Source organism: Neodiprion virginianus, chromosome 4 (genome assembly GCF_021901495.1).
Source record: "Neodiprion virginianus isolate iyNeoVirg1 chromosome 4, iyNeoVirg1.1, whole genome shotgun sequence".
Taxonomy (NCBI): Eukaryota; Metazoa; Arthropoda; class Insecta; order Hymenoptera; family Diprionidae; genus Neodiprion; species Neodiprion virginianus.
The window spans coordinates 5,115,698-5,130,801 of NC_060880.1; the positions used below are offsets into that span (position 1 = coordinate 5,115,698).

General features: G+C 35.1%; 1 protein-coding gene across 1 annotated transcript; it reads left to right on the forward strand.

Moving 5' to 3' along the window:
* Positions 1-6,133: 6,133 nt before the first annotated feature.
* LOC124302158 (uncharacterized) lies at positions 6,134-11,183 on the forward strand. The gene is made up of 3 exons (XM_046758002.1): positions 6,134-6,267; positions 9,010-9,227; positions 10,320-11,183. Exons 1-3 carry the CDS (start codon positions 6,230-6,232, stop codon positions 10,658-10,660), a joined length of 597 nt encoding a protein of 198 aa, XP_046613958.1. The 5' UTR covers positions 6,134-6,229; the 3' UTR covers positions 10,661-11,183.
* Positions 11,184-15,104: the final 3,921 nt, after the last annotated feature.

A 15,104-nucleotide genomic window follows, 5' to 3' on the forward strand; every position in this document is an offset into this window, starting at 1 on the left:
GAATTTTTTTCTCGGTAAAATTTACGTTTATACATTTATTCTGTATACACTTTTTACGTCGTGTTTTTTTTTTTTTCTTTTATTTTTTTTGTACCAGACTGATTCAAAGTCTTGCAAACGACGCCTCGTGGAAATTGGAAAATGAGTAGGGAAATCGGTTAAAGGGTTTCGAAAAATAACACCTGTAAAAGATTTCATCTTTGATGTCGATATCTTTAAACTGCGATAAAGTTACGGAGCGTGGATTGTCGAAAGTTGACGAAATTTCAGCAAGTATTACGCAGTGAAAGGGTGGATTGTTACAAGATTCATTGAGGTTTTATCAACCGAGCTCGTAACTAAAATCAGTATTGCTAGTTTTATCAGGACAATTTCTTCCGAGATAATTATCTGGGATGAAACCAACTCGATTCATATCTTGTAGCTATAAAATATGAGCCAGGTTCATCTTTCATATTCATCTCGATAAATCTGCTGTTCATCTTCATGTCTTTTTTTTTTTTCTCGGCACACCGATGAGATATAATAAAATGCTTGGCAAAAATTTGGCGAGGGTAAAAAATTTAATGATTTAACGTTTCTCCGAAAAAGAAACTCTTCGCGGTCTATTTTTTTTTTTTTTTTTTTCTTACTACAACACAGTAAACAAGGATTTTTGAACCGGGCAGATATTTTTTTGCAACAAATTAATCAAATTTTCTCTTGCGATCATCTCATCGAAATAAGAAAAATATATATATATACACATATATAGTAACTAGTTGATACCACAAAATTTTTGGTTACCTGAAGAACAAATAATAAAAACGAAAAAAAAAGAAAAAAAAAAAACAGAAACTGATCGCAAGAAAATATTTTTTTTTTACTCGGCGTACCCGCAAAGAAATATTTTATAAAGTTGGAAAATTGCTTTTGTTTGTTTTTTTTTTTTCTTCTACTATTAGTTATATATAAGAATATTCAATTATAATTCTTATGTTTTTCACTTGTCTACGTAGAACGAAAATGAAAACAATCTCTCGTATTCAACGCGGAGATAAAATACCGTGAGAAACTGTGTAAGAATTTGTTTCATCTTGTCCAAGTGATGAAAAAAAGAGTTATACTATCTCGTATAAAACTGACTAAAATCCCATATCACATAGGTATAACATACTGCACTCGATAAAATTAGCAACAATAATTATAACAGTAGGGTCCTGGTTTTATATAACAAGATTAATCTCTAGCCATACGGCGACGATGAAGCTGGTACTTGAAATGCATGACATTAGCTCCTGGCCGGCAAAAGGAAGGGATTCGCTGGAGAGAATGCGGAGAGCGAAATAGAGAGAGAGAGAGAGAGAGAGAGTGGGGGGGGGGAGAGTGATGTACTCGTGCCTATATTTCGCAATCCCATGTACAGGTATACCCGCAGCTTACTTCGTGCACCATGTGCATGTATTTGTGCGCATTTACGTCTCCGACCCTACAAACACATCATGGCGTTGATCTATGCGCGGAGATAGTTGCACCGATATATCTCCCTCCCTCCCTCCCTCCCTCCCTCCCGCCCTTTTACCCATTCTTGGGCAGTGGCAAAATGTGTGCATACATAGGTATGATACATGGTGAATCAGGGTGTGAGCCAAAAAAACTAACCTATCGAATTTGTGGTCTTAAAAGGAGGTATTTATTGAGAAAAACATTCTCCCGTTTGGAAAAATTTTTAGCTCAATTTTAAAAGTTGTCAATGGCCGTTTGAAATTTCCCATTTGAACAAGACGGGAGAATTTTTTTTTCACATTAAAAATGCTGTAACTATTGGACCGTGTTGATAAAAAAAAAAAAAAATCCAAACATATTCTTGCAGGGCATTAAATTTTCCGAAGAAAGACCCTGTGGTTGATTTTTTAAACTCCAAATTCGTGTAATTACGAGCCGTGAAAGTCGAAGGAAAGCGGAAATATGCAGTATAACGTTGATACAAAATTATAATCGAACTTTGAGGAAAAATGAAGAAGAAAAACAATTTATTTTTCAAATAGTGCTATTACATCGCCAGCGATATCCTAATTGCGACAAACAAAGTTTTATCAACAATTAAAAAGAATATTAATGTTTAAAAGGGCGATAAAAAATAAATAAATGAGTTAAAACTCTACTCCTTTGACGAATCTGGTTTATATTGTAAACAACATCTATCGCACACCTTGTTTCATTTTAGTTCAAGTTTTTTCATTTAGTATGGACATTTTAAATATAGTAACAGTGATCGTAATGAGAAAGAATAGCAACGGATACTAGACTTTCCGGTAACAGCTTGAAAACTAATTTTCATTTTTTACCTAGAACTATATTTTTCGATCGTGGTAAAAAATGAAAATATTTAAGGACCGAGCGGTAACCGGAACTAAAAATTTATCTTAGTGCATGTATCAACACTGAGAGTTGAGTAAAAATGTATATAAATTTAAATGTCAAACTTCGGAGACCTTGCGAGAGGCTTTAGGGTTCAAATAAAGACCTAAGCATATCGTTTGAGGAGATTTTTATTCATTCCATCTATTATATCTAATCTATTCCATCCATTCTATTCTGTACTAAAAATCCCGGTCAAATTTTGGGAAAAATTCCAAAATAAGGAAAACTTGAACCTACCTACTTTAGTCGTACTTACTGCACCCGAAGTCCGGTTAACAAACGAATACAAAAAATTACAAGTGCACCCACTTTTAGCGTCATATCTATAAATTATCTAGGAGGTAATGAAAAATTGAAAGAATGGAATCGTCTCTAGCAGCTGGTTGTAACTGTTCTTTGTCTCCGCACGTCTCGGCCGCTAATTTCAAGGTTTTAAAACATGTGTGCGAGGGTGAAACTCGCAAGGTAACCGCAGTGGCAAAAAAAAAATTTCAAACTTTTTTTCTTGACCACAGTCAAAGAGAATTTTTAATTAAAACGTTCGTGTGCAACCGGAGCTCGTAAAATTATGTGAAACAAAAAAATGATAATCCCCTTTCCTCGTTACAAGGTATGCGTATAATATCTACGTACGTATGCGCAGGGTAAATGCGAGCACGTGTAACACGTACGTGAACGTGTAATATGGAGGACGTAGGACGTCGGCTGCCCAGATTAAAACCACCTTTTTACTTTATCAACTTATCGAGATCGAAATATTTTACGCGAGATAATTAAAACTCTACTATACTGTTGCTAAAATGATAAATGAAATAATTAACTGCGGATAATAAAATTCAGTTGCAATTAGTACAACTCGTGCTGTACATTTTTGTATTGCACGTTTACTTTATTTTATTCCGTTTTCGCGAACTACCAATTATAAATTTCGACTTGAAATTTCGAAAAAGACTGTGACGACTTAATTGTTTGATTTTTTAAACATTTTACCCGATTCCAGGATATTATCAAATCACCGTTGCAAATCCAAAATTCACTCGCATTTTCTTTTCATTTGATTTTTCAAATTGTTGGTCGTTTGTTACTTGTTTGAGATTCAAAGAAAAAAAAAAGAAAGAAATAAACAAATGCAAACCACGTGTTGAAAATTTTAAAGATAGATTTTAACATATTTCGTTAACGTCGTATAATATCGATAATTTCCAAGCCATTCGTTTTCCTCCAATTCATGTCACAGAATTTTCGTAATTCCGTTCGATGAATTTATTATAATCATTACAACAAAGAGTCAAATTATTTTCGTTATACTTGATCATCGATAATTCGTTTTGAAAATTCGTCGATGTCTCAAAAATCGTGGAATTTCTATAACGGACATGAAATGATACGTTACCCCCGTACAAGAAATTTTCCGAAAGTGATTTAAATGAATGTCCGTAAATGAGTCTAAAGACTGACGGTATTTTTCAATGTCGAAAAAATGACACGCAAATCTTGTAGCGGTCGGAGCAAAAAGGCTAAAATAAATATCGTGTTTATAAGATAAAACGTAATCGGTGTGAAAAGAAATTAGGGGAAAAGATAATCGGGGGGCTAGAAGTTTATATAGTCGAGTGAGCACGAAGCGTAAAGTAAGTATAACAATAATTCACCGCTAATTCACGTTTGCTGAATATAAAATAAGGGGTTGAAGAAGAATTAAAGAAAGAAAAAAAACAACAACAATAATAATAATAATAATAACAATTCATACGGGGTGAGTTCGGGGTCCGACCTTATTAGAGATAAAAAAAAAAAAAAAAATCTTGAAGGGTTGCGAAACACGGACGAGTTCGAAACGAACGTAGAAACGCGTCCCGCAAATTACCCTCCGACTTGTACGAGGGTTGAAACTTTTTGTCACCTCGGTCCTCCGGCCTTTTCATTAAATGGCCGGTTATGCACATCGCACGCGGCGCATGAAAATTTACGCCTAGACAAAACGTAGGTACCGTACGAAAAGTTTTACAAGTTACCTCAAGTGCCGAAATGTGTCGTCTACGAACGTACATATATATGTATATGGGTACGTAACACGTGCATAATAACGATTCAGGAATAACACCATGTGATGAAAATGTTATTCACCCATGGAAATGAATATTGGCCGTAGTAAAATAATACATGTGGGTTGATGTACACTGATCGTGAGTGGAATTTTTAGTTCCGGTTACCGCTCAGTCATTAACCGTTTTCATTTTTTACCACAATCGAATAATACAGTTCTAGGTAGAAAATGAAAATTAGTTTTCTAGCTGTTACCGGAAAGTCCGGTATCCGTTACTATTCTTTCTCACTACGATCGCTGTTGCTATATTTTCTTGCAACTGTTCTCAAATTTAACATTATATATATTGTATATATATATGGTAATATATAATTTTGCTCAATTTTACCCGTTAAACACGTTTAATAACGTTTGTTTAGTATTTAGCTTCTTAGCAATGATTCGTGTCATTTTTGTCTTTCGTCTCTTTCCGTATTTTTCTTTCTCATTTTTCTTTTCAGCTTGTTAATAATAAATGCAATTATTCTCACAGTTGAAACTTTTTAAATTACAATATTATTTATATCAAATCTATACACTCAAATCCGCTATTACGCTGATCATTTTTTTCCTATCATTAATTTAATTTCATCCATATTTATGACATTTCATACACCGTACAGAGTGAATTGTTAACGACCGAACGGTTCAACGCGCATGCGCTAAAATTCTAGAGCAAGATCAGTTTCTTGTCAGGGCGACCAACATTAATAAATTCAGACGACGGGTCGCCGCGATTTATGTATAACCTAAAAAAATGTTGGTCACCCTTACAAAACAAATGCTCGTGCGCTCGAATTTTAGCGCACGCGCGTAATGAAACCATTCATTGGTTAGCAATTCATTCTGTGTATAGACCTCTACGAATGAGACCTAGAGAATAGTAAACAAATGGATTGATAACTATTTATACTTAAAATTTTTTTTATTATCTTACATTTCTTTCATCAATCTATCACACGGTCAAGAATAACCTGTTTTTAATCAATATAAAGAAGAGAGAGAGAGAGAGAGATATTGATTAATTAATCAATTTATAAAGGTTGTTTATTGCCTATAGCTGAACAAATGCGTAGCAAAATGGCTACAATGTTGAATGATTTGCGTAGAATACTCGAATGATCGAAAGATAAACGGAAAAGATTGACGATTCGAATTGCAAATAAAGACAGAAAAAGTCAGTGAAAGAGAGAGATGCAACGGAAAACAAAAGATGAACTAATTACTTCCGTGTTGATTAAAAAACATCGTTTTTTTTTTTCGTTCTTTACAAAATTAAGTAACGGTGTTTCAAAACGTAGTACATATCTATATGTTATATCAAACAAGGTGGCGTGGAAAAGCGAAAGTTGATTATGAATTACGATAAAAAATAAATAGAAGGATGAAAAAAAAACAAGCATAGAAAATGAAGAAAAACAAAAAAAAAAAAAAAAAAAACGCGTCCTGAGATATTGAAAAATATATATCGAATGTCGTAAACAGAGGGACGAAGTGCGTCTTAATTCTTTCGCCCAACGTCGCGTCGTCGGCTAGTCGCACTCCGTCTATCTCTCTCTCTTTCTCTCTCTCTCTCTCTCTCTCTCTTTCTCTACGCGTATCTCCGGCTTATTTTCAGTGCGGCTCTTGTTGTCGGCAGAATCGGATCGTTTGAGGCGAGGTGTCGGTCGATTTTTAAACCTGCGTATCCGACGTTCGGTCAGACTCGAGAAACGAAATTCGATATTGGCAAGCCTCAGGATGAGCCGTACTCCGTGCGATAAGGAGGGAGGCGAGAGGTAAGTAAGGACGAAAAATTATTACGCAATTATTTAATTGCACGTGCCCAGAAACTAACCGATTCTGAGGTCAGACTCTGTTCGATTCCGGAAAAAACGACGAGCTGGATGCATGCTTTGATTTCCCGACAATATTTTTCTCTTTGATTTTTACCGCCGCGCCGATCTCGCTAAACGCGACTCCGCAACAATTTTATCCGATGCTCAACAAGTCTTTTATTACTTTTCTAATCTGCCGCCGAGCGAATTTCGTGCCTTGTTTCGTTTATCGATTTTACCATTTTTATACATTTTTACAGTTTTTGTACCCTGGCGTATTTCGTACCACTGAAATTGAACCGAAGTTACACTTACGATTAGATTTCACTTCGATCGCACATAGATTTCACGGTGTAGTTGAGAGAATTTTTCACAACGTGTTTACACCGTAGTTGCATTAAAAGCACAGCGAAGTCGCACCGAAAAATCAGTGAGATAAAAATTTTCTACTCAACCACTAGAATGAGACTGAAATCGAAAAGATTTCTTACTCCACTGAAATTACACTGGATTCTAAATTAATACTTGAAACTTAAATCGCACTTGAAACCTACCGAAATCAAACAATGCGGAAATATATTATTTTTGAAAAAAACTTATCACTGATATTTTGATGATACCAGAGTGAATTTTCCGAGTCTAATTCTGCTTAAACCGCAGTAGAAAAATTTCACAACTACAGCGTAAAATTGAGTGAAATTTGTGCGATTACCTGAAACGTCGCTCTAATATCACTGATTTTAGGACCCGCTGGGTGAAAAAAAAAAAATACTCTGAAAACATGGTGGAACTGAATCCGCCAGTAATTTCTTATCACTTTTCTCACAATAATTTCATGCACACTCACATGTGTACAAGTATATATGAAGTTTCGATTAATCTTAATATCTGCACAAGTTTTTATTTACTCTTCGGCGTTGTGGTAAAAAATATTCAACAGATAAGCTAATTTACCGGCATTAATATTTACTCCAAAGTCTATATTAGCTGCATCCTCAGTTTTCTATCGGTAAAAATTTCAATTTGGTTTTTCGCTTTAGAATTCTATTATATCTCTCTCTTTATTGCCATGCTTCGAAGCTCGATCAAATTCAACGACTGAATAATTCGAGTTTCTGATTTTTCCGTCGCGTCGATTTATAGTCTTAGCGGTGGAAATTTTATTTTGTGAAAATCGTTTCAGCATTAATTGAAAAAACAGTTCGACACAATTTTCAAAAATTTTTACTCACGTTCGCCAAGTTTAATAATTTAATTCAGACACTATAATAATCTCTCTATGCGTCTGCATGCGTATAGAAAATATTTAGGAACTTGCAAATTTGGAGTTAGGAGAGCCAGGTGATCATTATTAAATTTTTTTAAAAATTACAGGTGATTTCGTAAATATATGAATCATTCTCTAAAAATGTCACATCGCAATACGTTACACTAATAAAATAATTAGTATTATAATTTTGATGCTCCAATTTTTACATCCATTATTATTACACACGTTAAAGCAACTCGAATGTATCGACATATTCCACTGTATATTTACTTTCCGTACTTTTTTCTTTTTCTGAAAAAAAAAGAAACAGGGAATAAATAAAATAAAACTTCCACTGTAACAAAGTAGTTCAGACTTTAGAAGGCGGACCACATTTCCCAGGAGAAAGTTTCAGGGATGAGCATGCGGTTGTATTATTTATGTTTATAAGTGGAAAGACGAACACATTTCTTCCGCGAATATTATGCCCACGCGTATCGAAGAGGAGGTTAATAATTTTGAACAATTTTCAAATTGTTCCTTTGATATTCGTATACGTCGAATTTACGCCTTACGATGAGCAAATATAATGGTCCTTGGTAATCATAACGGGTTGGAAAATTATGCCAAGAATATCGTGTATATAACCCATCAACATTTTTGATTTTATTCAAAAAATTTTCTGCAATTGTCCCAACTCTGAAACAGTAACCTAAATTCTTATTCAACTGATTAATTATTTATAAATATCGAGAGTAATTTTGCGAAAGGTCATGTTTTTTAACTTTCGAGAACTGTATTTTCACTTCCAAACATTTTGATTTTGCTTTCCAATTTTTTTTTTTATCACCTTCAATTTTTTTCGTCAACTAAAACAATGTTTAGATGGTCCGAATTATACCGAATAATTTTCAAAGCTTCTATTTTTCGCTTAAAACATCTCTAGACCGGTTTTACCGTGAAGTTGATAAAAAAAAAAGTTGAACGTGCCAAAAGAAAAAAAAAAATATCGCTCGATAATGGAATAGGTCTCGAAATGTTCTAAGTGAGAAATACAAGTTTGGAAAAATTTTCGGCGATTTTCAGATCGTTTTAGTTGGTAGAAAAAAAAAAAAATAAAAAAATAAAAATTGCCGAATAAAAATGGAAAAAATCGGCCGATTGTGGGCCCGGTCTTGAAATGTTTGGAATAGAAAATACAGTTTCTGAGAACTTTTTGAGAATTCTGAAACAGATCTTTTTTCAAAATCACTCTTAACGATTAAAAATAGTTCAGCAGTTGAATATAAAATCTGAAAAAATTCAGCACACTGTTTCAGATTTGGAAGAATTGCAGAAATTTTTATTAACAAAATCAGAAACAGTGAGGGTCAGACGATGATCGGGTTCGCATGGAATTCTCCGTATATGTTACAAGACTATTTCGCTAAACGTTGTTCTTTATCACTTTCTAGCGGCAGCAATAACAGCAGCAGGAAAATAAGAACGAGAAGAAGCAGCAGAAGAAGAAGAAAAAACACGGTTAAAGATCGTGCGAAACTGTTGACGGTGGAAGGAAAGGCGGAAATCACATGCTGCTCGAATTGCGGCTTCGAGAGCAAACGAGCCTTCAACGTCATCAGGCATTATCAACGAATCCACGATCCTGCTAAGAGAAAAATTGAGTGCTGCGGTGAGCGAGAAAAAAAAAGTGCACAACGAAATAAAAAATACTGAAACGGCCCTCAGCAAATTTTTAAACAATACTCGGTCTGTTTTATATTCATAACGAGAGAAACGATTTCGTGAAAATTTCAGATCTTTGAAACAGTTACCGTTCCGAGCGATCGAAAAAATGTGATTTTCAGTTTTTATTTGCTATTTTTTCATTTGGTTATCCGCGATGGACTCTCGTTAATTTTTATTCAAATACTTATCGATAAAAAACGTGAAACAAGTAGCTCTTCAAAGATTTCAGAGCAAAATTTAATATTTAAACCCTGAAAAGCTATGAGGATAAAATCCCCATCCAATAAAAAAATCTTTTACTCTTGGAGCAGACTGTAAAGATTGAACCCATTCAACGTTCATTTTTATTTGCTTGTTTCAACTTAATTACGTTCATAATACAACCATTTTATGCGAAATTCTTTGAACTTTAATTTATATAAACAAAAAAAAAAAAAAAAATCTGGCTAGCTTTATTAGAAGCTAGGATATTTTAAATTAATACCCAGTGGGTACTTTTTGCACTCATTGCCACGAGAGGTATACGATTTTGATGTTTGCCTGCCAAGGGTAAACAGAGAAAAGAAAATTGAAAATCGTCATTTAAATGTCTCTCTCTCTCTCTCTCTCTCTCGAGGCACAGTTAATTATAAAGCTTTCACAAAATTATGGCTTTTCATATACCTTTACCCTCGATTTTATGCATTTGGTGCAACATTGTGAAAAGAAATGAGAATTGTTTTTTCGTTATTTGTTTTTTTTTTATAATTTGCAATAACAGAATATTTATATTCATGAGAGAAAAAAATTGTAATTATTGAAATAAAATGAGAAAATCACCGAAAAGGGATAATATTCTCGACAAGTATAACGTAACGATAATGATTTATTAATAATAATTAACGACATCGGTGAATCAACAATCATTACGACACTTCGTTATTTATCTTGGATGAAATCAGATTATTTCAATGTATTTCGACACGGAATCTACGGCGAAGATGCCTTGGGTTTATTTTGACCCCGGTGTTCAGCCTCGTATCTCGTTGATTTTCAGGTCGCACAATTCTGACGAAGGGCGACTACTATCAACACTGCGCTGACAATCATCCGGAATCGCGAAAATCTTCGATTGTGTCGAGGAAAAAATACAAGATAACGAAAAGAGATCGTCGACACGAGGAAGGACAGCCGGCCCTGGGGGGAAGGAAGAAAGGAGAGAGGAGAGAGAGAGGAGTAAAAAAGAGGGAGGAAATTGATTCGGAAAATTTTCTCAAACCTAAGGAGGAAAATTGTGTGACGATATTCATCGAGGGTGATCCTTCGTCTCCTGTACACGCAAAAAACCTTGCAGAATTTCTCGACAACATCGATTTCGAAAGTTTCAAGCTGCCCTGATTGTTGTTCAATTTTAATAACAATTTTTTATACCCTCTGCACGATTCAGGCAAAATGAGTATCGAATTAAACTATTTTCAGCATCTAATGGTACAAACTGTAAACCGTATGTGATAGAAAAAACATTTCACTACCGACCAAGGTACAAACTTTTATGTAATGTAACTGTAATAGATGTAAGTGCCGATTTAAGTCATTAACAAGTTAATTAATTTGCCTAATTAAGAATAATAATACCTCAGCCAAGAAATACTTGCCAACAGATGTACGTCAAGTGATTTAGATTTTAAAAGAAGAGAAGAAAAAATAAGTCTGTGACGTGAAATATTTACACATATATACATTGCATATCGTTACTTTTGTTGTGTTATTATACCAAATATCGTTAAGATTTTTATAGAGTTATGTAACAATAGACGGTAAGTCGACCAGTGCTATGATATATCGATTAAGACTTTTTTACGCGTATATTTAATCGTTGAATACTTATATTAATTACTGTCTAATGAATAACGTTGAAAGAAAAGAGAAAAACAAATAGCTCATTATCGACATATTTTCATATCAAACTTAATAATTATCGTAAATTTAAGCAAGTTTCACTTCGCTGTTTACTATGTAGCTCAATATATGTTACGATGAGAAAAAAAATTCTTGCGATATCGAAACTAGATTCAAAAAAATGCAACAGAATCCGATCATTGCACCCTTGAGAATCCCATTTCCTATGTCAACTCCTACGTGTTACAACGGAAGCTTGAGTTAAAAGTGCAGAGAATTGATTACCCGAGTCTTGGATTCGGGAAGTCGAGCTTTTACGGGTTTGGCGAATCTCGCAAGTCGTAGAATCTCGAAACCCGGGGGTTTGCCGGAAGGGTGACCCGAACCATTAAATCCCATGACTATGGTATCCTGTCGTGCGAAGGCGGCGTGCGTCTTTCTTCTTTCGCGACAGCAGCTCGCCCGAAATTCTCATCAAAAATTTCTCCGCGAGCCGTTTAATTTCTAACAAGATTTCCCCCTTTTTCCGCCTGCATAAATATTATTATTTTTTTTTCCAAAGGCTAAAAGCTTCGAGGTTAAATTGACGACTTGTCGTTTTTCGTTCACTCGGTTCTTGGACTTTTACGTACAGTTATAAATCTTCGAAGAAAGAAAAAATGTTAAACAATAAAAAAAGGAAGAAAAAAATAGTCATCGTAACTTACGATAAAAAAAATTCCATAAAAACAGAGACTGAATTGTACTTATTTTAGTTCCCTGGATTATTTTCAAATTGATTTTCTCACGCTTCAGAAATGTGTGTTTTGTTTTTTTTTTTCTTTTACCATCACGAAGGTTCGTTAATTATTCGCGAAACCGCGCGTTCCCTGAGAGTATAATAAAAACAGCTACGAAACACAGTAGGTTTTTTTCCGAGTTCGAAGAACAGCATAATTCCCTTCGGTTATCACGCGCCCTTAAAACGGTTGTTAGGTCGGTGCGTATAAAGTACGGTACGAGCGAGAGACGGACAATAAAAATTGTTTAACGAGGTGTTTCTAGCTCAGTTTCGTCGAGGTTTGACGATGAGTCCGCGGCATGAACCGGGTTAGTTTATATATACAGAATGGAGAAGCGCTACCTGGGTCAGAGGGTGCAGTAAGCTCGGAGCTGAAACAAGGATATTCGCAAAGTTTAACAGAGATATTACTCAGTTCGTTAGAGGTTATCGTCGGCGAAGGTGTGAGTGGCGTGAGAGAGAGAGCGAGAGAGAGAGAGAGAGAGAGAGAGAGAGAGAGAGAGAGAGAGAGAGAGAGAGAGAGAGAGAGAGAGAGAGAGAGAGAGAGATTGGCTCGTTGGCACTTGGGGAAATTTTCCTAGACAAGTTTGAAGCCATCTGTTTATTGCTGCACGGAGTTTGCACAGCGTTGCGATTTGCTAAGTAAGAGAGAGAGAGGGAGAGAGAGAGAGAGAGAGAGAGAGAGAGAAGCATATGACCACATTTGTAGATATATTATGTGCTCGGTTGAAACTTTCCGTTGTTACTGAACGATACTATGTGCAACGCGCACAACTGACAATGAGAGAAGTTTCAGTTCCGGTCGTAGTCGTTTAGTAATTATGGCAAAACGCAAGAAGCATCTCTGCCGGGTTCGGTCCCACCGTGTTTTCAGAGTGTTTTTTTTTTTTTTTTTCACCCAGTGGGTCCTAAAATCAGTGATATTAGAGCGACGTTTCAGGTAATCGCACAAATTTCACTCAATTTTACGCTGTAGTTGTGAAATTTTTCTACTGCGGTTTAAGCAGAATTAGACTCGGAAAATTCACTCTGGTATCATCAAAATATCAGTGATAAGTTTTTTTCAAAAATAATATATTTCCGCATTGTTTGATTTCGGTAGGTTTCAAGTGCGATTTAAGTTTCAAGTATTAATTTAGAATCCAGTGTAATTTCAGTGGAGTAAGAAATCTTTTCGATTTCAGTCTCATTCTAGTGGTTGAGTAGAAAATTTTTATCTCAGTGATTTTTCGGTGGGACTTTGCTGTGCTTTTAATGCAACTACAGTGTAAACACGTTGTGAAAAATTCTCTCAACTACACCGTGAAATCTATGTGCGATCGAAGTGAAATCTAATCGTAAGTGTAACTTCGGTTCAATTTCAGTGGGACGAAATCCGCCAGAGATCGTTGTACAGCAGATTTCAAGTGTATCGCTGTAAGTACACCTGTAACCAAAATCCTTGAAACACTTTGTTTTTAGGTCGGTGATGGTGAAAATATAAACAGATGGAAAAATAGATGGGCCTAGGATCGAAAAATGTCGAATATCCGAGTATGGAAAAGCGAAGAAATAGAAAGGTCAGAAAGTAGAATGAGAAAATGTAGAATCGTCGGAATTTATCGCGATGATATTGTAGAATTGTATACGGATTCTAGATTTTACCGTTCTATCTACGAATTTGACGATTTCGTCCTACGTCAATCATTTTGAATTTTTTACATCCGATATCAGATGCGTAATCAGCGAGCGCAAAAACTTACAATTTATGTAAAACATGCATGTAACGTGTAGAGGGGTAACTTTCTCAGAAATGAATTATTCCTTCGATTTTCACGATTTTTTTTCAATCAATGTATTTCCAACAATGATAATTTACGTTATATCGCAACGATTACTCTCCCGTATTGAAAACCTATCGGTACACTGTCATAAGGAGGGGAAAAAAAATATGTTTTCAAAGACCTCTAAATATACGAAAAATGGATGTAAAATATAAGTATTATTATAAATAAAAGGATTGAACTGGAATACTCAACGCGAGTTCGCAACTAATGCGGTAAATTTCTCCCGATTATTATTGTCAAATGTTGAAAACAATGAGCGAGGTTTCTTGCTGGAATAGAGAGAACGCAGAGAGGTAGAGAAAGGGTGATAAATTGAAGGGAGTAGGAAGAGGGTATAAACAAGAGAAGAAGGAAGAGGAGGGGTGTAGTAGGTGGTGGTTGGCCTATAAGGCATGAAATAGATATGAATTACTTCCCGCGAGTATTGTGCCGCGAGTGCAAAATGAACAAAACTCTCATACCTACCTAAATATTCATTACCCGGGTAATGTTGGTTGTTAGTTCAAAGCATTTCGGTAAAGTTAATTTTAATGAACAACGTTCTCCAATTTGGTTACGGCTGCGGGGCGAATGTCGCGCGAATATCTCGCGCATCACGCACAAACTTCTCTCCGCGCCTCTTCACCCTCGGGTAATTCTACACGCCTCCATTTTGCGTTACTTACAATTAGAAGAAGAAGGAGAGAATGATGAATGAAAAATAAAAAATTTAGGATCAAATCAAGAAAACATCGAAGCAAATTTCACCGAAACAACAATGAGAAAAATACAACATAATTCCATTACTGTAGGTTAATATTCGCGTCAATTAATTTTCATGAAAAAAGGAAAGACTGTTTGATAATTTTTTATGGAGAGCAAAAAAGGAAAAACAAGCTAATTTTTTTTTTTTGGAATTTAAACGATAAATTGACGTTAAAGCCTTGTTTAACTAAAAAAGTAGAGTAAACTTCACAAACTGATTTTGCGTTGCAATTACCAAAAAAGGATCGACGATTACCTCGTTTTTCGTAATTCCAACGATATTCAAACAGTTTTTTTAACGATAACTGTTTTAACCAATTTTTCTAGTTACTGTAACAAATGAAATTTTTCTCAGTGCACCCGAAATATATATATATATATATATATATATTATATGTACCTAGCAATTTAAAAAAATTGCGCTCGTGATTATCATTATCATTGTTATCGTCGTTGTTATTGTTGTTGTTGTTGCGTAAAAAAATGGAAGATAATGCCAGGGGCAAGAAAAACAACTTACCGTACGTACGTGAGTTTCTTGGCGAAGACTTTTCCGCGCAGCAAGGCTTAAAGTCCGGAAAATACTACTTAT